General features: G+C 43.9%; 1 protein-coding gene across 1 annotated transcript in view; it reads left to right on the forward strand.

Annotated features, from left to right (window-relative positions):
* The window catches only part of dock2 (dedicator of cytokinesis 2), a 634,661-nt gene that overhangs the window by 161,892 nt on the left and 450,270 nt on the right, over positions 1-22,499 (forward strand). Inside the window, exons 22-23 of the mRNA XM_078550540.1 lie at positions 5,752-5,886; positions 17,529-17,637. Coding sequence (XP_078406666.1) covers positions 5,752-5,886; positions 17,529-17,637 — 244 coding nt within the window. The remainder of the gene's footprint in view (positions 1-5,751; positions 5,887-17,528; positions 17,638-22,499) is intronic.

The raw sequence follows: 22,499 nt of genomic DNA on the forward strand, positions 1-22,499 counted from the left end.
ATCCACGTTGCTAGTGTCCCTTTTATTCCGTGAGCTATGATTTTTCTCAGAAGTCTGTTTTGTGCCATTGTATTGATTGCCTTTTGAAAGTCCATGTACACCATATCAGCAGCATTACCCTCATCTACCATTTCTGTTACTTCTTCAAAAAACTCCTGCAAGTTAGTTAAACACAATTCCCCCTTTAGAAATCCATACTGGATCTTCCTAATCAACCAACGTTTTTCCATGTGACTACTAATTCTGTCCCAAATAATTGTTTCTAGAAGCTTCCCCACCATCGATGTTAAATTGACATGTCTGTAATTGCTGGGCTTATGCTTACAATGTTTTTTGAACAAGGGTGTAACGTTTGCAGTTCTCCAGTCCTCTGGCACCTCCCCAGAGTCTAGGAAAGACTGAAAGATTCCGGCCTGTGCCCTGCAGTTTCTACTCTTACTTCCTTCAATATCCTTGGATGCATTTCATCCGGTGTCAGTACCTTGTCAACTTTAAGTACCAACAGTTTATCCAACACTTCCTCCTTATCAATTTTGAACCCTTCTAGTGACAGTTTCCTCCTCTGTCACCATGGTCTTGGTAGCATCTGCTGTCTTGATAAAAATAGATGCAAAGCATTCATTTAACACCTCAGCCATGCCCTCTGCCTCCATGTGAAAATCCCCTTTTAGGTCCCTAATTGGCACTACTCCTCCTTTTACCACCCTCTTACTATTTATGTGCTGATAGAAGACTTTGGGATTCTGCTTTATGTTGGCTGCCAGTCTTTTCTCATAAACCCTCTTTGCTTCTCTTATTTTCTTTTTCACCTCTCTTCTGAACCTTCTACATTCTGCTTGGTTCTCAATTGTATTTTCTACCTGGCACTATCATAAACACAATCAATGCTTGTTAGAGGGTAATATTGCATTGGGGCTGCTGGAGTCAGTGGGATGTGTTCCCCACCTACTCTTTGGAAGGCGGGGGCCTCTGCCATCCTGAAAATTCAGGCCTTGTTTTTTTATGTAGTTAAGATCAAATGCAAAGTTAATCGTCACTTTAATAAAAACAGAAAATGCTGGAAATACTCAGCAGTTTTGGCAGAATCTGTGGAGAGAGAAACAGAATTAATGCTTCAATATCACTTCGTCAGTATCACTTTACTGATCTAGGGAAATTGGATTATAGTAGGAGTTTGTCCTCTGGTACCCTGTTCAAAATTTAGGTCTGCCATAGATGTGTTCTTGATTTCAGTGGAATCAGTCAATCCTCTAAGAGGTCTAATTGGCTAACTTTAAAAAGTTCTGGATTCCCATTGGGATGGTAATGGGACCCAGGAGCATAATGGTGAAACTCATTTGTGATCTGGACAAGATCGCCTGGTCTTTCAGGTAGTTCTTCAACCTGTCTGTAGGCAGATGAAATTAACACCAGCATTGCTCAAAAAAGAGACACACTATCAAAGCATTTCATCTTGCACTCATCAGGATAGCTCACAAGAAATTACTAACTGTAATGGGGAACAACAATTTATACTGCAGAGAAGAGAGTGCTGATTGGTTGGCAAAGGATTCTGATAGGTGGTTGCCATGGAGAATGCAGCATGGAACAGTGAGCTGCCCAGCTTTATTCAAATTCAAACCAGGCAGGTTGACTCTAATTGGTCAAGACATTGCCCTGGGGAATGAACCAGGGAATGACTGTTCTCTAAGCTTCTGTTTAGTTGTAAAGGAGCAAAGTGTGCACATGTTCATTCTGTTTGCAAAGGACAGGGCTTTGTCTGTGAATATATGTGGCTTCTAGCATGTGTAAGTGAGACACACAGCAAGCTGACTGACACTAGTTGAAAAGTTTGGTTTGAATCAACAACTACTTTATTACACACTAAGGCAGATGTGCAGAGCAATAGAAGTGAGTCACTTAGTTTGATCAGTACAACTTACGTTTACATAATGAAGCAAAATAAAGAACATGCCATGCTACCCTACATCAGTGGACCTTCTTACTTAACTTACAGAGTAATCTCTCTCTGCATCTTGCCCTTCAATGTTGAGCAGATCTCTCTCTATAGTCTACCATCTGCTTTTAATGCTGTACAGCACTTCACTGTCTGACTGCTCATGCTGTTTCAGAAGCCCTTTTGGTATTGGCTTTCCAAATTCTTAAAAGTCTCTTTCAAAAAAAAGAACTGAAAGGGGTTTCCAACATCATGATGAGAGGAATCTTTCTGAATACCCAGACTAGTTAGCAAATCGCTTATTATTCATTCCTTGGAGAAATGACTCCCTAGGAAGCTTATTTATCACCTTGAATCTGGGTACCTCTGGTTTTTAAAAACTTGTAAGAATATACATTGCTTTTCAAACCACTCTACATTAGATGCAACTCTTTAACCAAATCCTTTTTGAGGAAACGATCAAAATATAGTCCAGAAAAGTCACACAAGCAGAGGACAAATTGAAAAAAGACATCACAGGATAAATAGAGAAATCTATTCAGTTACTTCATTCAGCAGAAAAACTACAATCCCCCAAATCACAAGAGTTTTCTTAAATGATTCCAATGTTTTCACCTATTGGAAGTACAGCCTACATCTTGATGTCCTCAGGATGAAATCAGTCCAACATTAGCCTTTTGCGAATTGCCCTAATTTAAGGTACAGAATGTTCTCTGGGTGAGGGACTTCAATGTCCACCAATACTGACCGAGCTGGCCGAGTCCTAAAGGACATAGATGCTAGATTGGGTCCGTGGCAGGTGGTGAGGGAACCTGAGGGAACCAAGAAGATGGAAAAACCTGCTTGAGCTCATCCTTACCAATCCACCTGTCACAGATGCATCTGTCCATGACAGTATCAGTAGGAGTGACCACCAGACAGTCCTTGTGGAGACAAAGTTCCATCTTCACACTGAGGATACCCTACCACTGTGCTAAATGGGATAGACTTTGAACATATCTAGCAGCTGAAAATTGGGCATCCATGAGATGCTGTGGGCCATCAGCAGCACCAGAACTGTATTCAATCACAATCTATAACCTCATGGTCCAGCATACACCCCACTCTACCATTACCATTGAGCCAAGGGGTCAACCCTGGTTCAATGAAGAGTGCAGGAGGGAATGCCAGGAGAAGCAACAGGCATACCTAAAAATGAGCTGTCAACCTGGTGAAGCTCCAGCACAGGACTACTTGCATGACAAACAGCGGAAGCAGCATGCTGTAGAACTAAGAGACCCTACAACTAACGGATCAGATCTGCAGTCCTGCAGAAGGAGGAGGCTCCACAAATATCCCCATCCTCAATGATGGGGGAGCCCAGTACATCAGTGCAAAATATAAGGCTGAACCATTCGCAACAATCTTCAGCCAGAAGTGTCGAGTGGATGATCCATCTCGGCCTCCTCCTGAGGTTCCCAGCATCACAGATGCCAGTCTTCAGCCAATTTTATTCACTCCACATGATATAAAGAAATGGCTGAAGGCACTGGATACTGCAAAGGCTATGGGCCCTGACAATGTTCTGGCAATAGTACTGAAGACTTGTGCTCCAGAACTTGCCACGCCCCTAGCCAAGCTGTTCCAGTACAGCTACAACACTGGCATCTACCCAGCTATGTGGAAAATTGCCCAGGTATGTCCTGTACACAAAAAGCAGGACAGATCCAACCCAGCCAATTACAGCCCCATCAGTCTACTCTCAATCATCAGTAAAGTGATGGAAGGGGTCATCAACGGTGCTATCAAATGGCACTTGCTTAGCAATAACCTGCTCACTGATGCTCAGTTTGGGTTCTGCCAGGGTCACTCAGCTTCTGACCTCATTACAGCCTTGGTCCAAACTTGGACAAAAGAGCTGAACTCCTGAGGTGAGGTGAGAGTGACTGCCCTTGACATCAACATAACATTTGACCGAGTGTGGCATCAAGGAACCCTAGTAAAACTGTCGTCAATGGGAATCGGGGGGAACTCTTCACTTGTTGGAGTTATACTGAACACAAAGGAAGATGGTTGTGGTTATTGGAGGTCAATCATCTCAGTTCCAGGACATCGCTGCAGAAGTTCACCAGCGTGGTCCACTAGACCCAAGCATCTTCAGCTGCTTCATCAATGACCTTCCCTCCATCATAAGGTTAATGTTCAGCACCATTCACAATGCTTCAGATACTGAAGCAGTCTGTGTCCATATGCAGTAAAACTGGGACAAAATTCAGACCTGGGCTGATAAGACTCCCCAAAGCCTGTTCAACAAATACATGACACAAGTCAGGAGTGTGATGGAATACTCTCCACTTGCCTGAATGAGTGCAACTCCAACAACACTCAAGAAGCTTGATACCATCCAGGACAAAGCAGTCTGCTTGACTGACACCCCATCCGCCATCTTTAACATTCACTTCCTCCATCTCCGACACACAGTAGCAGCAGTGTGCACCATCTACAAGATGCACTGTAGCAACTCACCAAGGCTCCTTCGACAACACTTTCCAAACCCATGACCACCTAGAAGGACAAGGGCAAGCAGGTGCATGGGAACACCACCACTTGCAAGTTCCCCTCCAGCCCACACACAATCCTTACTTGCATATATATCGCCATTCCTTCACTGTCACTGGGTTAAAATCCTGGAACTCCCTCCCTAACAGCACTGTGGGTGTACCGACACCACATGGAATGCAGCACTTCAAGAAGGCAGCTCGCTTCCACCTTCTCAAGGGCAATTAGGGATGGGCAATGAATTTTGGCCTAGCCAGTGAGGCCATAGTGTGGATGAATAAATTTAAAAAAAACTAGCTTTTGTTGCCTGGTCACTGTTCAATCAATTTTAGATTGACCATTTCACATACAAAGTATTATTTAATTCGCAAGGCCACTCTCACACATTAATTTTCAGGATTTGAAAGGCCAAGCTTCTCCAGTCTTCCATCAAACAGCCTAGACGTGTTGTTCCTTGCTTTAGCACTTGAGGACTTGAGTAGCTTCCTTATGCCTCAGTTACCAGAATCGAAGAGCACTCAAGGTTTGAGCTAACCTTAATGCTATTAAGTTGTTGCAAGACTTCCTGGCAACTTGCACTCTATTGTTTTGATGTCCATCCATGGTACAGTTGTAGCACTCTAGGTTATGAGTCGCAAAGCTGTGAGTTCAAGCCCGATTCCAGAGACTTGAGCACATAATCTAGCTAACACTACATTGTGGTACTGAGGCAGAGCACTGTTAGAGGTTCGGACTTTCAGATGAAATGTTAAACTGAGGCCCTCTTAGGTGGACATACAGATCCCATGGCACTATTTCAAAGAAGAGCAGGGGAGCTCTTCCCAGTGTTGGCCAGTATTCATCTTTCAATTAGCCTAATGGCCAAAACAGATTATCTGATTGTTATCACATTGGCAATTGTGGAAGCTTGCTGTGTGCACATTGGTTTCCTACATTACATAGGTGACAATAATTCAGAGGTACTTCATTGGCTGTCAAGGGCTTTGCGAAGTCTGGATGGTCATAAATGGTGCTATATAAATGCAAGTCTTTCTCTATATAAATCAGGATTTTATTGGTTCCAGTTGATGTTGCTTTTTCAGCTGCTGGATATGTTAAGTGCTGAGTCTTCAAGCTCTCTTAAATGTCTTCCAATACCTCTATTGTTATTTTAAGATCAAATATTACAGCTTTAAAAAAGCCAGAATCACACGTGTATATCAAGCCAACTATCAATAAGTGTACATTTTTTTTAATGTGCCATTCCTCATCATTTTGTTCCATGAATCTTACTCTAGGAAACTGATGACTGTGTTGAAAAGCTACCTGGATATATGTTGCGAAGGAAGGCAATGTGAACCAATCTTACGGACATTGAAAGCACTAGAGTACATATTTAAGTTCATTGTGAGGTCTCGATCGTTATTTGCACAGTAAGTTCCAAATATTGATTTACTTCCCTTACTAATTGAAATTTTACTTTTCATTATCTTAATCAGACCACTTGTTTAAAAGAATATATATATAAAATATATATTTTAAAGTATTTCTAGTTTAATTTAAAAAGAACAAGTGGGGTTTTGAAGGAGATCCATAAGCTGTCAGAATTTAATAAAGTAAGCACTTTCGTTCTCAGTCTGCCAAAAATATTGCTTGATCACCAGTGGGCTTACAGATTTGGACAGGAGTTGCTGACATTTGTGCAGAAGGCTCCAGTGAATCTCAGTGAAAGCAGCTGCCAAAGGCAACAACTGTTCGAGGGAGGTGCCGACTTGCCCTCAGTAATGGATAATAAAGCTCATTTAAATAATGGATGATCATGTAGCTGAGAGTGCTTCTCTGGCTGTCTCTACTTGAAGTAGGACTGATGTATTATGAAGAAGAACCATTAGGCAAATAATTATATAGGGTACACAAAAGAATATTTAACTAAGTGCCTTTTCACTGTCATAGCTTCTTCTGGTTTATTTAGAGACTCATTAATAAAGATTAGAGAGGAAATGGGTACCAGTTACTGTCCTGGACAGGAGTCATTCAAGCTTCCAAAGATTCCCAGCTTCGCTCATCCGGTCAACTTCCTGCTTCTGAGTCAGAAAATTATGGGTTCAAGTTCCACTCCAGGCTTCAAGCATGTGATCTAGGGGTGATGCTTAAACACATTATTGACAGAGCATTGTACTGTCAGAAATCTTGTCTTTTAGGTGGCAATTCTACTGACCATTTAAAATAATTCATCAACCATGAACTGTTTTAAGATGTTTCTGAGGGACAGTATAAGAACCTATATGAATGTACACCATTCATTAATGAGGATGATAAAGAAACATAATTAATTAGATTAGTGCATTAAAACAACTAATGAAACATGATAACTATCACCAAGTGACCATGTTGAATGTCATTGAATGTGTTCTTGCCTCCCAAATCTGTGCTTATGGGCTGAATCTTACCTATGTTGGGCGGGATGGGCGGGAGCGGAGCCGATTGCCACCTGCAATCGGCTGCGCGCCGCCATTTTACACAGACGGGCCAATTAAGGCTCACCCAGCATAATGCGCAGCCGGTAGCGCTCAGCACTACCTGTGCAGGCGGAGGGAGGAGGGAGAATAGGGACCTGCGCTCTTTTGCACATGCGCGTGAAAGAGCGCAGCAATCCCCCTGAGGCACAGAGCTGCCTCAGGGAGATTAAGTTGATAATGAAAGTTTTGAATAAATGAATGGAAAAATTATTTAAGCATGTCCCCTCATGTGACAGTGTCACATCACAGAATCACAGTGCAGAAGAGGCCCTTTGGCCCATCGAGTCTGCACCGACACGTGAGAAACACCTGACCTACCTACCTAATCCCATTTACTAGCACTTGGCCCATAGCCTTGAATGTTATGATGTGCCAAGTGCTCATCCGGGTACTTTTTAAAGGATGTGAGGCAACCCACCTCCACCACCCTCCCAGGCAGTGCATTCCAGACCATCACCAGCCTCTGGGTAAAAAAGTTTTTCCTCACATCCCCCCTAAACCTCCTGCCCCTCACCTTGAACTTGTGCCCCCTTGTGACTGACCCTTCAACTAAGGGGAACAGCTGCTCCCTATCCACCCTGTCCATGCCCCTTACAATCTTGTAGACCTCGATCAGGTGGCCCCTCAGTTTTCTCTGCTCCAACGAAAACAACCCAAGTCTATCCAACCTCTCTTCATTACTTAAATGTTTCATCCCAGGCAACGTCCTGGTGAATTTCCTCTGCACCCCCTCCAGTGCAATCAGATCCTTCCTATAATGTGGTGACCAGAACTACACACAGTACTCCAGCTGTGGCCTCACCAAGGTTCTATACAACTCCAACATGACCTCTCTACTTTTGCAATCTATGCCTCGATTGATAAAGGCAAGTGTCCCATATGCCTTTTTCACCACCCCACTAACATGCCCCTCTGCCTTCAGAGATCTATGGACACACACACCAAGGTCCCTTTGTTCCTCAGAACTTCCTAGTGCCATGCCGTTCATTGAATACTTCCTTGTCAAATTACTCCTTCCAAAGTGTATCACCTCACACTTTTCAGGGTTAAATTCCATCTGCCACTTATCTGCCCATTTGATCATCCTGTCTGTATCTTCCTGTAACCCAAGACACTCAACCTCACTGTTAACCACCCGGCCAATCTTTGTGTCATCCACAAACTTACTAATCTTACCCCCCACATAGTCATCTATGTCATTTATATAAATGACAAATAATAGGGGACGCAGCACAGATCCTGTGATTATGCCACTGGACACTAGCTTCCAGTCACTAAAGCATCCTTCTGTCATCACCCTCTGCCTCCTATAACTAAGCCAATTTTGAATCCACCTTATCAAATTACCCTGTATCCCATGTGCCTTTGCCTTCTTTATAAGTCGCCCATGTGGGACCTTGTCAAAGGCTTTGCTGAGATCCATATAAACTACAGCAACTGCACTACCCTCATCTACACACCTGGTCACCTCCTCAAAAAATTCAATCAAATTTGTTCGGCATGACTTCCCTCTGACAAAGCCATGCTGACTATCCCTGATCAAACCTTGCCTCTCCAAGTGGAGATAGATTCTCTCCTTCAGAATTTTATCCAATAGTTTCCCTACCACTGACATGACATGAGCTGGGACATGTTTGTACATTTAGCAAAATTTATTTAATTATTTTATTAAACCTTCAGGAAACCTCATCCCGCCCGTGGATTTCCTGAAAAAGGCAAAGGCTGCTTGGGCTCTTTGCCTGCCTGTCAACCTTAAGGTTGGATGGGCAGCATTCTTAACAAGTTTACTTACTTTTTTAATGGCCTTAATGGGCCGTTAACATTTCAGCAGGCACGGAGCCGCCTTCAGCACTGTCCGCCAAACGAAAGACCAAAATGACTCACGGTGATGTCGGGACACATGCCCGATATTATCTCGCATCATTTTGCCCATCGGCCCTTGGGACCCACCCCCGCATGCCAAAGGCAATATTCTGGCCTACGTTTCCTAGACCCCATGTGTGAATACCTCCAATCTGGTGTCGGTCCGTGCCACAGAGCTGAAATGGCCCTTATCAAAGTCACAAATGACATTCTTTCTGACTGTGGTAAACTAGCCCTCATCAGCCTATCTGCAGCCTTCAACGCAGTTGATTGAACTATCCTCTTCAATGCCTCTCCTGTATAATGAGAGGTAAGCAGGAAGTGGAGACTTTATGGCTTGAATTAAGAATCAGAAAAGGATTTAAGACCGTGTGGAAGTTTGAATAGGCTCCCTTGTGGCAAGCTGGGAAGTGGTAGATTGTATAAATGCAGACAAGCAAAGGCAGAGTGGTTTTAATGGTGTATTTTAACTTTCATATAGATTGAGATGATATGAGAAAGTAGTGAACTTCCTGATTATGGTCAGGGTGGTTTTCTGCAACAATATGTCCCAGACCAAAAAGGGGATGGGTCATTTTAGATGTAGTGATGAGCAATGAGCCAGATTTAATTAACAATCTAGCCATGGGTTAGCACTTATCTAATAGCAATCATATTTTGACCACATTCAATATAATGTTGGAATGGGCAAAATGCATACTAAGCCACTTCAGATATGGGTAAGATTGACTTCAATATGATGAGATGGACACTGCTTATAATAAGCTGGGAAACCCGTTAATGAGTAAAACAACTGACAGTCAATGGGAGATGTTCAGAAAGAATTTAATGTCATACAGAACCAGTTTACACCTGAAGGTGGAAGAGATCATTTTGCTAGAAAAGAACATAGCACAAGGAGAGATACTGGTGGACTAAGGAGGTAAAGGACAACATAAAACTAAAAGAAAATGCATACAGAAATGCAAAAAAAGCGCAGCACAAGGAGAGATACAAAGATGAACAAAAGATAATTAGAGATACAAAGGAGCAGGAAAAATAACTTGAAAATTAAAAGAAATATTTTTACAATTATAAAATATGTGGTCAGGAAAAATGTAGATCCCTTGAAAACTGATAACAATTATGTTGTGAAGATAATGGCGAACATGTTGATTATTTACTTTGCATCAGTATTTACTGTAGTGGAAGAGAATAGCATGCTGGACATCCCAAGGAAACTAATATTGAACAGGGATGGGGATTCATCAAAATTAATAGAAGCAAAATGACAGTTGTTATGTCCAGTTTAGGAAGGGTGAACTTTGACCTACTCCTTGACCAATCAGGGTCAAGCTACCTGGTTTAAATTTGAAACAATGCTTGGCAGGTAACTGCCAGTCAGCACCAGTGCATTCTCCATGGCAATGCCACTTCCTAACCAAGCAGCACTCACTTCATATACAGTATTAATTGTTGTTTTCCCCACTTACATTGCTATTCTTGTGAGCATCAGACCTTAAAACATGGCCAAGTAAAAAGTAAAATCAGAGAAAAAAATATTCACGGATTGCCTGGATGCTTGTTTGCACCTGGAGGGTCACCTTCCACAGTAGCTGCTGATTCTGGTGTTTTGCACTGCAAACAGTCATTCTGCGGTCATGGCTGGTTGATTCTCCTTTCTCTTAGAGACAGTGGTGTTGATTCGGAGAACTCTTGGTTTGCAGCAATGAGGTCTTCTGGTGGATTTGGGAATCACAAACAGCTCAGCTTTGATGAGAGAGGCTTCAGAGAAAAAGGATAAGGCTGTTGGTCCTGTGGCAGTCTCTCTGACTGTTAGTTCAAATCCAGTATAATTTACACCCAAGAGCTGGGTCCACTCTGGTTTCAACCTGGGCTTTTCTAAACCACTGTCTCTCAGACCTCCATAGACTCTGTGGGCAGAATTTTACATTTGTTGTCCGGGCCTGCGCTCAACACACCGGAATACAAAATGACGCGTGATGACATCGGGCGTGCGTCCCGACGCCATCGCGCTGTCTCGCCAGGTACGCGCCGGAGTTGGCTGCGCACCTGCCGATAATTGAAAGGCTGGTTAAGGCCATTAATGAACTCATTAACTTCAAATTTACGCTGCCCGTCCAACCTAACAGTTAGCAGGCAGGCAAAAAGGCCAAGTGGCCTTTACATTTTTTAGAAAACCTCATTCATGAGCAGGATGAGGTTTCCTAAAACTATTACAAATTAAATAAAACTTTCTTTTGACAGTAAAAACATGTCCCATCCCATGTGACAGAGGGGACAAGTTTCATTAAATTTTTTATGTCTTTAATAATTTTTTTAAAATGTGCTTCAATTTCCCCGAGGCAGCTCCATGTTCGTGAGCAAGCCTGACCAATTTAAAATGCTGGCCTGTGTCTTCATGAAGCAGCTTGTGTGCTTCACAAATGCGACATATTTCTGGTGTAGGCCAGTGTCCTTTGCTTAGCAAAAGTGTTATTTTCACAAAGTTCAATAAAAGCCAATAACATTCGAAAGTAATATATGTCCGGCCAATGACATTATAAATTAATATAATGGAGAAAATAAAGGCACTAAAGAGTGATAAATTCCCAGGGCCAGATGGTTTTTCATTCAGGGTTTTAAAGGAAATATGTGATAAAATTGCAGATGCCCTATTTATAATCTTCCAAAGTTCTCTCAGTTCGAGACCTATTCCATTTAGATTGGAAAATTGCACGTCACTCGTTATTTAAGAAAAGTGAGGGAGAGAGAAACCAGGGAATTAAAGGTAAGTTGAGTGACATCTGTTGTTGAGAAATTACTAAAGTCTCTAATTAAGGATAGGATGCCTGAGCACCTTGAAAGTTTCAGCTGATCAGAACAAACTAGCATGGGTTTATAATGGGTAGGTCATGACTGATGAAGCTGATTGAATATTTTGGAGATGTGACTGACATCACAGACAGACTGTTTGCTTAGTCTGTCTGACTGTTTTGAAGATGTGAATGAAATAGCAATCAGCTTCATCAGTCATGACCTGCCATTACAAATCTATGCTGGGGGTTCAGGGGAGTAGCTTTGGAAGTTATTTATACTGAAGGCATTCAATAATGTCTGTATAAGAGACTATTAGCCAAAATTGAAGTTCATTGAATTTAATGCAAATAATTGTCTTGATTATGAAATTGGTTGTGCGGTAGGAGATGGGATAATGGGCAGGTGCTCTACTTGACAGGATTTGGACACCAGTGTCGTACAAAGATTTGTGCTGGGGCATCAACTTTTCACTGTATTTATTAACAACTTTGATGATGGAATAGGAAACCAGATATCTAAATTTGCCAATGACACATAGACAGGTGGTATTGTAAGCAGTGTAGATGGAAGCATAAAAGTACAAATAGTTATTAATCGATTTAGTGAATGGGATAAACTGTGGCGAATGGATTTCAAGGTAGGTAAATGTGAGGCCATTCACTCTGAAGTAAAAATGGATAGAATGAGTACTTTCTAAATGGTGAAAAGCTAGAAACAGCGGAATCCAAGGAGGCTTGAAAATCCATGTACATGGATCATTAAAATGTCATGGACAGGGCCAGAACCAATCAAAAAGGATAAGGGAATACTGGGATTGGATTTTTGTGTTGGGCTTGGGAAACACAGATCAGGCCATTTCCTGACTTCAGAAACCTGAGCCTGTTACCTCTGCCCATACCCACTATACTTTTATCTCCCAATACATGGGCAGGCAGGGTTTGGGGTTTCCTGACTCCTGAGGCAGTGTCGGAGGAGTGTGGGTGCTGAGGCAAGGGTAAAATATAACACAAAGGTTGTGAACGGTCTCGGTCAACGTCAGACAGTTTTCCAGGGAGAGAGATGGAAATAGTGGTCAGAGAATGAAACTGATAGCAGGAACAGAAGACACTGGCTTCAGTCTTCCCGATATTATTGCTCATCCAATACTGGATTTCAGACAAGCAGTGCGACATATCAGAGAGTGGAGAGGTCATGAGAGATGGTGTCAAGATGGAGCTCAGTGGTGGCAGTGTACATGTGGAAACTGATGTTATGTTTTCGATGATATCACTGATGGGTGGCATGTAAATGAGAAATAGAAGACAGCCAGGGATAGACCCATGGGGGACTCTAGGTCTATCATTGTACAAGTCAGAAAAGTAGGCATTGTAGGAGATTCGCTGACTATGATTCGATAGTTAAGAATGGAAGCAGGCAAGGGCAGTCCCACCCAACTGCACAATGGAGGAATGTGGAAAATTTGGGACTGGAGTAGGCCATTTAGCCCCTTGAGTTTGCTCTGCTATTCATTGAGGTCACGGCTGAATTGTGCCCTACCTCCATCTAACTCCAGCCTCTGTCCTATACCCCTTATACTTTATTCCTCAATCTCAGATTTAAAATCACCTAATGACCTGGCAGCAATTGTTGTTTGTGGAAGAGAGTTCCAAGCTGCTACTGCCATTTGCATGTCAAAGTGTTTCCTAACTTCATTTCTGAAAGGCCTGTCACTAATTTTTAGACTATGCCCCCTGGTCCTAGACTCCCCCACCAGTGGAAATAGTTTCTCTCTATCTACCCTATCTGTTCCCCTTAATATCTTGAAAATTTTGATCAAATCATCCCTTAATCTTTTAAATTTGAGGGGACATAATCGTGGTTCGTTTAGTCTCTCTTTGTAATTTAACCCTTGGGATCCAGGTATCATCCTGGTAAACCTCCCAGAACTCCCTCCAATATGTATTCTTCCTAAGATATGGTGCTCAGAACTGCTCACAGTACTGCAGGTGGTGTCTAACCAGGGTTTCGTAAAGCTAAAGCATGACGTGCACCCCCTTGCTTTCTAGCCCTTTGGAGATAAAGACCAGCGGCTGGATATTCATGTCCACCTGGAGTCGGGAATGGGGTCAGGAATTGCCAAAACTTTGTTTTTTTCCCTCAGAAAATTTAAATTTACAGTTGGGCCCACAACATTTTCCCACAGGCGGGAAAAGGTTGGAGTTAGGGCTTGGTCACGACTCCGCCCACATGCCCCATCTAGCTCTGGAATTCCCTCTAGCTCCACAAGCCTTCGAGATCTCTGTGTTCCTGGCATCTTGTGCATCCCCGATTGGTAGCTCAACTGTTTCGGCCTTAGGTTCTGGAATTCCCTTCCTAACCCTCTGTGCCTCTCCCTCGCCATCATTCCCCTGAAAACTACCCCTTTAACTAAGCTTTTGGCCACCTACCCTGACATCTAGTTCTGTGACTCGGTGTTAGAAATATTCATTGATGATACCCTTGTTAAGCACCTTTGGATGGTTTACCATGTTAAAGGTGCTATATAAATGCAAATTGCTGTGTTTTTTCGAAAGCTACATCTACAAAAAGAATTTATATTGTCATAGAATCTTCCTTCATTTCTGATGATGTCCCAAAGTCTTTTTTTTGGAACTGCTGTCACTTGTCATGTGGATAAACACATAGACAGTGAGTGGGATGAATGGCCATTTAATCTGCTTTGGTGTTGTTGGTTAAGGACAGGATGTTGGCTAGGACACCAGCAGAACTCCCTGCTCTTACTTGAATAGTGCTGTGGTATTATTAATGTCGACCTGATCCATTGCAGCAGACAGGCAGGACCTTGGTTTAACATCTCTTCTGAAGAGCACAAAACAAATGTGGTTTGTATAATGCACTAATAAAATTGCCTTGGATTAAGGCTGAGAATTGAAAATGCAAAATTGCATTAAAAGAAGATGAACCTGCTAACTATTACAATTTTGAGAGATTGATTTCAATGTTTTCTTTCTCTGGAACTCCCTTCTGTAACCGGTCTGCGTTATTGCTTTCTTTGCTGTCTTCAAAAAGCTTCTAAGTGCACTTCCTTTTTGATTGTGGCTCCTTTATCTCTGTCAAATCCCTTGATTTCCTATCACTGGATAGCACTCTTGTCTCGGAGTCAGAAAGTTATGGCTTCAAGTCCCCCTCTTGGGAGGGCTGCATTGTCAGAGCTTTCTGATGAGAGGTTATATTGAGTTCTCATATGCTCTCAGGTGGGTGTGAAAGATCACATGACACTATTTCGAAGAGCAGGAGAGTTTTCTCGGTGACTTCAACAACACTTGATTCCTCAACTGACGTCATTAAGTCAGATTATTGATTACATTTTTTACTGATGATTTTGACACCATGATGTGCATAACTTGAGTCGCCATGGCAACGACACCTCAAATGTACTTCATTAGCTATAAAGCACTTTGGCATATTCTGAGGTCAAGAGAGGAGTAAATGCAGGTCATCCTGCTTATTAAGGCCCTTCTTGGATATAGAAGTTATGTCAGAGGGTGGCCAAAGCAAATACATCTGTTCAAAAAAAGGAAGAGCAAGAAACCAGATAATTGTACACAAGTCAGACGAATATCTGGGCTTATTGCTAAAGGTTGTAATACAGGTTAAAGTTTATACTGGAGCATGGATTAATTAAAGGCAGTCATCAGAGACTTGGAAAAGACAAATAATGTCCAATTAAGTTAAAGGGTCTTTGAAGAAATAACAATGTCCTGATAAGGAAACTCAGTGGATGGCGTGCAAATGGACTTCTAAATTTCCCTGGACAAGGTGCTGAATTGGAGACTTTTTGATCAATGTAGCATTAGTTTTGGTTTTGAGGAGAGAGAAAAAAAGAGAAAGAAGTAAGAAAGAGGATAAAGTAATACTTTAGACAGAAGGTGGTTAGGGCATAGATTACCTCAGCAATGTGGAATCCATCATGGATTTTAAAAGGGAAGTAGATAATGTTTGAAAAGGAATATTTTAAAAGGCAGAACAAGAGAACAGGGAAAATGGAAGAAGCGGAAAACTCTTTCAAAGGACCAACACAAGCATAATGAACGCCTTCAATGCTAAATTCCGCAGTACTATATTCAAGCAAACATTTCTCTTCCTGCCACATTTCTTTGTTTTCAGTCACTGCTCCAAGGCGAATGAAACTCTGAATGTTACTCTTTGTTTCTTTGAAACTCAAAATATTAATCCAAGCCTCCTCTTTGAATCCCCACTATATTGAATTCAATACTCATTGTACCATCTCCTCCACAAGCTCAGTTTTTCCACCCAAATCTTGAAGCTGTGGAACCCCTTCCCAATCTCGCTTTGCAAGCTTCAAAAACCTATTGGGTCACTTCACTGTTCCTTCTCTTAGATCTTAACCTTCTCTCCTCTTTTCAAACTTTTGGCACCTTGCTTCATGGGCCTTGGTCTTGCTCGTTGATTTCCAACTTAGGGGAAAAAATAGTCCTAGGGACAAAAATAGAAAATGCTGGAAGCACTCAACAGGTCAGGTAGCATCTATGTAGAAGCAAACAGTGTTAGTGTTTCAGATTGATAACCTTTCATCAGAACTAGGAAAAGTTAGAAATGTAATTAGGTTTTTAAGCAAGGTGGGGGGAGGGTGGGAAAAAAAAAGAAAATGGAAGGTCTGAGATGGGGTGGAGGGCAGGAGAGATTAAATGTCAAAAGTGTTGTGCAGGGCAAATGGGATTGGTAATGGGACAAATAAAGTAACAAAAGGTCCAGAGGAGGCTGAATAATGAACAGATGGCATCCAGGATCAAAGACAGGAGAAAAATGAGAATAAATCCAAAACCTACAAAGAGAAAGAAAACAAAATGGTCATAGAAGTTATGATCTGAAAATGTTGAATGACAATGTTAGAAATGTGAGCCCTTTAAGAGTGAACCAGGACAAGCTTCAGAGTGAATTGAGAGCAGGTGATACTGATTGAAGCCTGTACTTAAGGGGGTGAATTTTTCACCAGAAGGGGGCTTGCTTCTGGACAGGGAGAGAATCTAGAAGGGAAGACTGGTGTTTGTACTGAACTATATTTTAACAATAAAACACTTGTGATTCAAAGAATGTCTTCTGCTGCCTGATTCAGTAAATGGATATCCACCTATAAAACATTGAACTCAGTGTTGAGTCTGGAAGTAGTGCCTAATCAAAAGATGAGGCGCTGTTCCTCAAGCTTATGTTGAGCTTCACAGGAATGCCGCAGGTAGCCGAAGACAGAGAGGTCACCATGAGAGCAACATGGAGAATTAAATTGACGGATGATCAGAAGCTCAGGGTCACACTTGCAGACTGAAAGGAGAAGTTCCACAAAGTGGCCCCCCCAATCTGCGTTTAGTTTCCCCAATGTGGAGCAGACCATAGTGTGAGCAGCAAATACAGTGTACTAAATTGAAAGAAGACAGTCCTATGTATCCTGGCCTCAGTTGGAACTCACATTTAGATTCTTCTTAGATGTCGAGTTGTCAATGAGTTGGGTCTTCACACTTGCAACTGAGGCAAGGTATATAGGAGAGGGAAAAGCGCCCATGTATTCCAACCACACTTCAACACCATTCAACTGATTCGGTTTAGAATGGTTTTGGCAGAGGATGTGGATTTAGTCTGACTGCCACACCAGATCCTTTATCTAGAGGCCAGGAGAATATACTAAAAGAGAAGTGAATGAATAGTCAACAGTTAATAGAAAAACATGTGTTAATGTAGACTGAACCTACACAGGCCTTGCACCTTACTCAGAAATTCTCTACTTTTCTGTAAACATTCCCAAATTCTCACGTTATTGAAGATTATATCTTATTAAATAGCAATTCTTTAAAAATCCACATTTGTCCCCTTAATTACAGAAACTTTTCTCTTTCTTCTAGGCTCTATGAGGAGAAGGAACAGGCCGAGTTTGAAGAATCGCTGAAAAAACTATTTGAGTCTATCAACAACTTGATGAAAAGTCAGCAAGTGACCACAATCCTGCTGCAGGTCAGTTGGCCAAAGTACAAATGAAATTAGAATTGAGCTATCCATAGAGGGAGTTTTGAATAAAATGATGGAAGTGATTGCTGGAATCTCTTCAAGATTCGCCATAGCGAGAAAAGATACTCATAGACTCATAGAACTTTACAGTACAGACGGAGGCCATTTGGCCCATCGTGTCTGCGCTGATCAACAAAGATCTGACTACATTAATCCCATTTTCCACTGCTTGACCCATAGCCCTGGAGGCTATGGCAACGCAAGTGAATATCTAAATACTTCTTAAATGTTATGAGAGTTTCTGACTCAACCACCCTTTTAGACAGTGAGTTCCAGACTCCCACCACCCTCTGGGTGAAAAGATTTCTCCTCAACTCCCCTCTTAGCCTTCTACCTCTCACCTTATATCTATGCCCCCTGGTTATTGACCCCTCTACTAATGGAAAAATTGCCTTCCTATCCACCCTATCTTGTCCCTCATAATCTTATACACCTCTATCAGATCCCCTCTCAAACTTTGCTGCTCCAAGGAAAACAACCCCAGCCTATCCAATCTTTCCTCATAGCTGAGACCCTATGCGCTCCCTGTACGGGTGGGGGGAGGGGGGAGGTTGGGGGAGTGGGGGGGGGGTTGGGCGGCGCTGTGTGGGGGTGGGGGGTGGGATCCCCTCAGCTGGGATGTGCACTGATCTCCCTGAGGCTAAGTACTGCCTCAGGGAGACCGGCTTAGAATTAAAACTTTTAACGTAAATGTTTAAAAAATTTCCCTGACATGTCCCCTCATGTGACACTGTCACATGAGTTGAGACATGTCCATCACTTAAACTCAAACATTTATTAAAAATTTAAAAACCCTCATGAAGCCTCATCCTGCCTGTGGATGAGGTTTCATGCTTTTTCTGAAGCCCGCCAGGGCTCCCGGCCTACCTGCCAACTGTAAGGTTGGACGGGCAGGTCCGTTAATTAGGTTAATGACTTTTTAAATGGCCTCAATTGGCCATTGACAGGTCGGCGGGTGCACAGCTGATTCGGCTGCACCCCCACTGACCTGAAAATGAAGATGACGCGGGGTGACGTCGGTAGTTCCGCCCGATGTCATCCCGTGTCATTTTATGCATCCGTGAGCGGTCCCCGCCCCTCCGCCCTAAGATTCCAGTATTCCAGTTGCGGCCTAACCAGCGTTTTATACAGTTCCAGCATAAACTCCTTGCTCTTGTATTCTATGCCTCGGCTAATAAAAGCAGGTACCCCATCTGCCTTCTTAACCACCTTATCTACCTGCCCTGCTACCTTCAGGGATCTGTGGATATGTATACCAAGGTCCCTCTGATCATCAGTGCTTTCCAGAGTCCTACCCTTTAGAGTGTATTCCCTTGCCTTGTTAGCCCTCCCTAAGTGCCTTACTTCACACTTTTCTAGGTTGAATTACATTTACCACTGCTCTACCCACCTGACCAGTCCATTGATATCCTCCTGCAGTTTATGGCTCTCCTCCTCACTACTTACTGCCCTACCAGTTTTCATGTCATCTGCAAACTTCTTGATCATGCCCTCTATAATTAAGCCCAAATCATTTATGTACACCACAAACAGCAAGGGCCCCAGCACTAAGCCCTGCAGAATCCCACTGGAAACAGACTTATAGGCACAGAAACATCCCTCTACCATCACCCTCTGTTGATGCCTCTCAGCTAATTTTGGATCCAACGTGCCACTTTGCCTTGGATCTCATGGGCTCTTACTTTCTTGACCAGCCTGTCATGAGGGACCTTATCAAAAGCCTTGCTAAAGCCCATGTAGGCCACATCAAATGCATTAAACTCAAGAACACTCCTGGTTACCTCCTCAGAAAATTTGATCAAATTTGTCAAACACGACCTTCCCTTAACAAATCCATGCTGACTAATCCTGATTAATCCCTGTCTCTCCAAGTGCAGATATATTTTGCCCCTCAGAATTCTTCCTAGTAACTTCCCCACCACCGAGGTTAGACTGACTGGTTATTTCCTGGCCTATCTCTTCCTCCCTTTTTTAATAATAGGCAGTCCTCCAGTCCTCTGGCACCTCACCTGTGGCCAGAGAGGATTTGAAAATTACTTCCAGGGCCCCGATATCTCTTCCCTTGCCTCCCTCAACAGCCTGGGATACATCTCATCCAGGCCTGTGGATTTATCCACTTTTAAGGCTTCTAAACGTGCTACTACCTGCTACCTAACTCCCTAAAGTCTGCTTGCAGGACCTCATTGGTCCCAACATGGACCATGACCTCTGGCTGTTAACCACCGCACCCTCCCCACCCCCTCAGAATGCCCTGTAGCCGTTCCATGACATCTTGACCCTGGCACCCAGGAGGCAACATACCATCCTGGAGTCAAATCTACTACTGCAGAAGCATCTGTCTACTCCCCTCACTAACAAATCCCCTACCACCATTGCCCTTCCACACTTCTTCCTCACCCAGCCCCCCGAGCAGCTGGACCACCCACAGTGCCTTGGCCTTGGCTCTGGTTGGCCACCTCAGAGGAACCGTCACTCTCGCCATTTTCCAAGGCCGAAAAACAGTTTTCAGGTGAGATGCACTTGGGGGGGTTCCCTCACTACCTGCCTGGTTCCCTTTTGCCTGGAGGTCACCCACTCCCTCTCTGCTTGCACTTCATAAGCTGCGGGGTGACCACAACCTGAAACGCGCTATCCACGAACCTCTCAGCCTTGTGAATGCACTGTAGTGTCCCCAGCTGCCACTCAAGCTCAAAAACCCAGAGCTCGAGTTGCTCCAATCATAGGCACCTCCTGCACACATGGTCATCCAGACTGCCTGGAGCGTCTAGGATTTCCCACATTGCGCAGAATGTGCAAATCATGGGACTGAGCTCCCTAGACATATTTTAATGAAATAGAATATGGTCTCTTGCTTTTATTTTACACTTACTCCTACTTGAGTATATATTTTTTTTTTGTAAAAATATACTTTATTCATAAAATATCTTCAATCACATTCCAAACCATTTCAAAAACCACATTACAAGGGTACAATCCAGGTTAAACTTTTACAAAATGTATCACCAGGTGCATCAGTACAAACAATATTACAATCATTTACAGCCTTTCATTTTGATCTGTACAGCCCGAGGGGCTCTAAACAGTTCCCAGTCTCTCGGTGCGCTGTGGTAGAAAGGTCTTAGACAGCGACCCTTCCCCATTGCGCCTTTGCGGCAGCTGCCCCAAGCTTTAGTGCGTCCCTCAGCACGTAGTCCTGGACTTTGGATTGTGCCAGTCCGCAACAATCGGTCGGGGACAACTCTTTGCGCTGGAAGACCAACAAGTTTCGGGCAGACCAAAGCGCGTCTTTCACCGAGTTGATGATCCTCCAGCTGCAGTTGATGTTTGTCTCGGTGTGTGTCCCTGGGAACAGCCCGTAGAGCACAGAGTCCTGTGTCACAGAACTGCTCGGGATGAACCTCGACAGCAACCACTGCATCTCTCTCCAGACTTTCTTTGCAAAGGCACAATCCACAAGGAGGTGAACAACGGTCTCTTCCCCACCACAGCCACCTCGAGGGCAACGTGCAGAGGGGGTGAGCCTCCTGGCGTGTAGGAAGGATCTGACGGGGAGGGCCTTTCTCACCACCAGCCAAGCTACGTCTTGGTGCTTGTTGGAAAGTTCTGGCGATGAGGCATTCTGCCAAATGACTTTGACAGTCTGCTCGGGGAACCATCCCACAGGGTCCACCCTCTCCTTTTCCCTCAGGGCCTCTAGGACGTTACGTGCTGACCACTGCCTGATGGACTTGTGGTCAAAGGTGTTTTTCTGCATAAATTTTTCCACCAGGGACAGGTGGTACGGCACGGTCCAACTACTTGGAGCGTTCCGCGGCAGCGTGGCCAGACCCATCCTTCGCAACACCGGGGACAGGTAGAACCTCAGCACGTAGTGACACTTGGTGTTTGCGTACTGAGGGTCTACGCACCGCTTGATGCAGCCACACACAAAGGTGGCCATCAGTATGAGGGCGATGTTGGGCACGTTTTTTCCCCCTTTATCTAGAGGCTTGTACATCGCGTCCCTGCGGACACGATCCATTTTCGACCTCCAGATAAAGCGGAAGATGGCTCGAGTGAACGCCATCGCGCAGGAGTCTGGAATGGGCCAGACCTGCGCCACGTACAACAACAGCGAGAGTACCTCACACCTGATGACCAGGTTCTTACCCGCAATGGAGAGGGAGCGTCGCTCCCACATGCCCAGTTTCCTTTTCACCATAGCCACTCGCTCCTTCCAGTTTCTAACGCATGCCCCGGTCCCTCCGAACCATATCCCCAGCACCTTCAGGCCGTCAGCCCTGACAGTGAAGGGGACAAAGGATCGGTCAGCCCAGTTCCCAAAGAACATGGCCTCGCTCTTCCCACGATTTACCTTGGCTCCCGAGGCCAGTTCGAACTGGTCGCAGATGTGCATCAGTCTGCGCACCGACAGCGGATCTGAGCAGAAGACGGCGACGTCGTCCATGTACAGGGAGGCTTTTACCTGAGTGCCTCCACTGCCTGGGATCGTCACTCCTCTTATGCCCGGATCCTTCCTGATGGACTCGGCAAAGGGTTCTATGCAGCACACGAAAAGGACAGGCGAGAGAGGACAGCCCTGCCTGACTCCAGATTTAATCGGAAAGCTATCTGTTTCCCACCCATTGATTGAGACTGCGCTACTGATGTTAGTGTAGAGCAGTTGGATCCAATTTCGAATTCCCTCCCCAAAGCCCATTTTGGAGAGCACATCCCCCATGTAGGTGTGCGATATTCTGTCAAAGGCCTTCTCCTGATCCAAGCTGATGAGGCAGGTATCCACACCCCTGTCCTGTACATAGGCAATC

This window comes from Cetorhinus maximus, chromosome 10, assembly GCF_964194155.1.
Source record: "Cetorhinus maximus chromosome 10, sCetMax3.hap1.1, whole genome shotgun sequence".
NCBI lineage: Eukaryota > Metazoa > Chordata > Chondrichthyes > Lamniformes > Cetorhinidae > Cetorhinus > Cetorhinus maximus.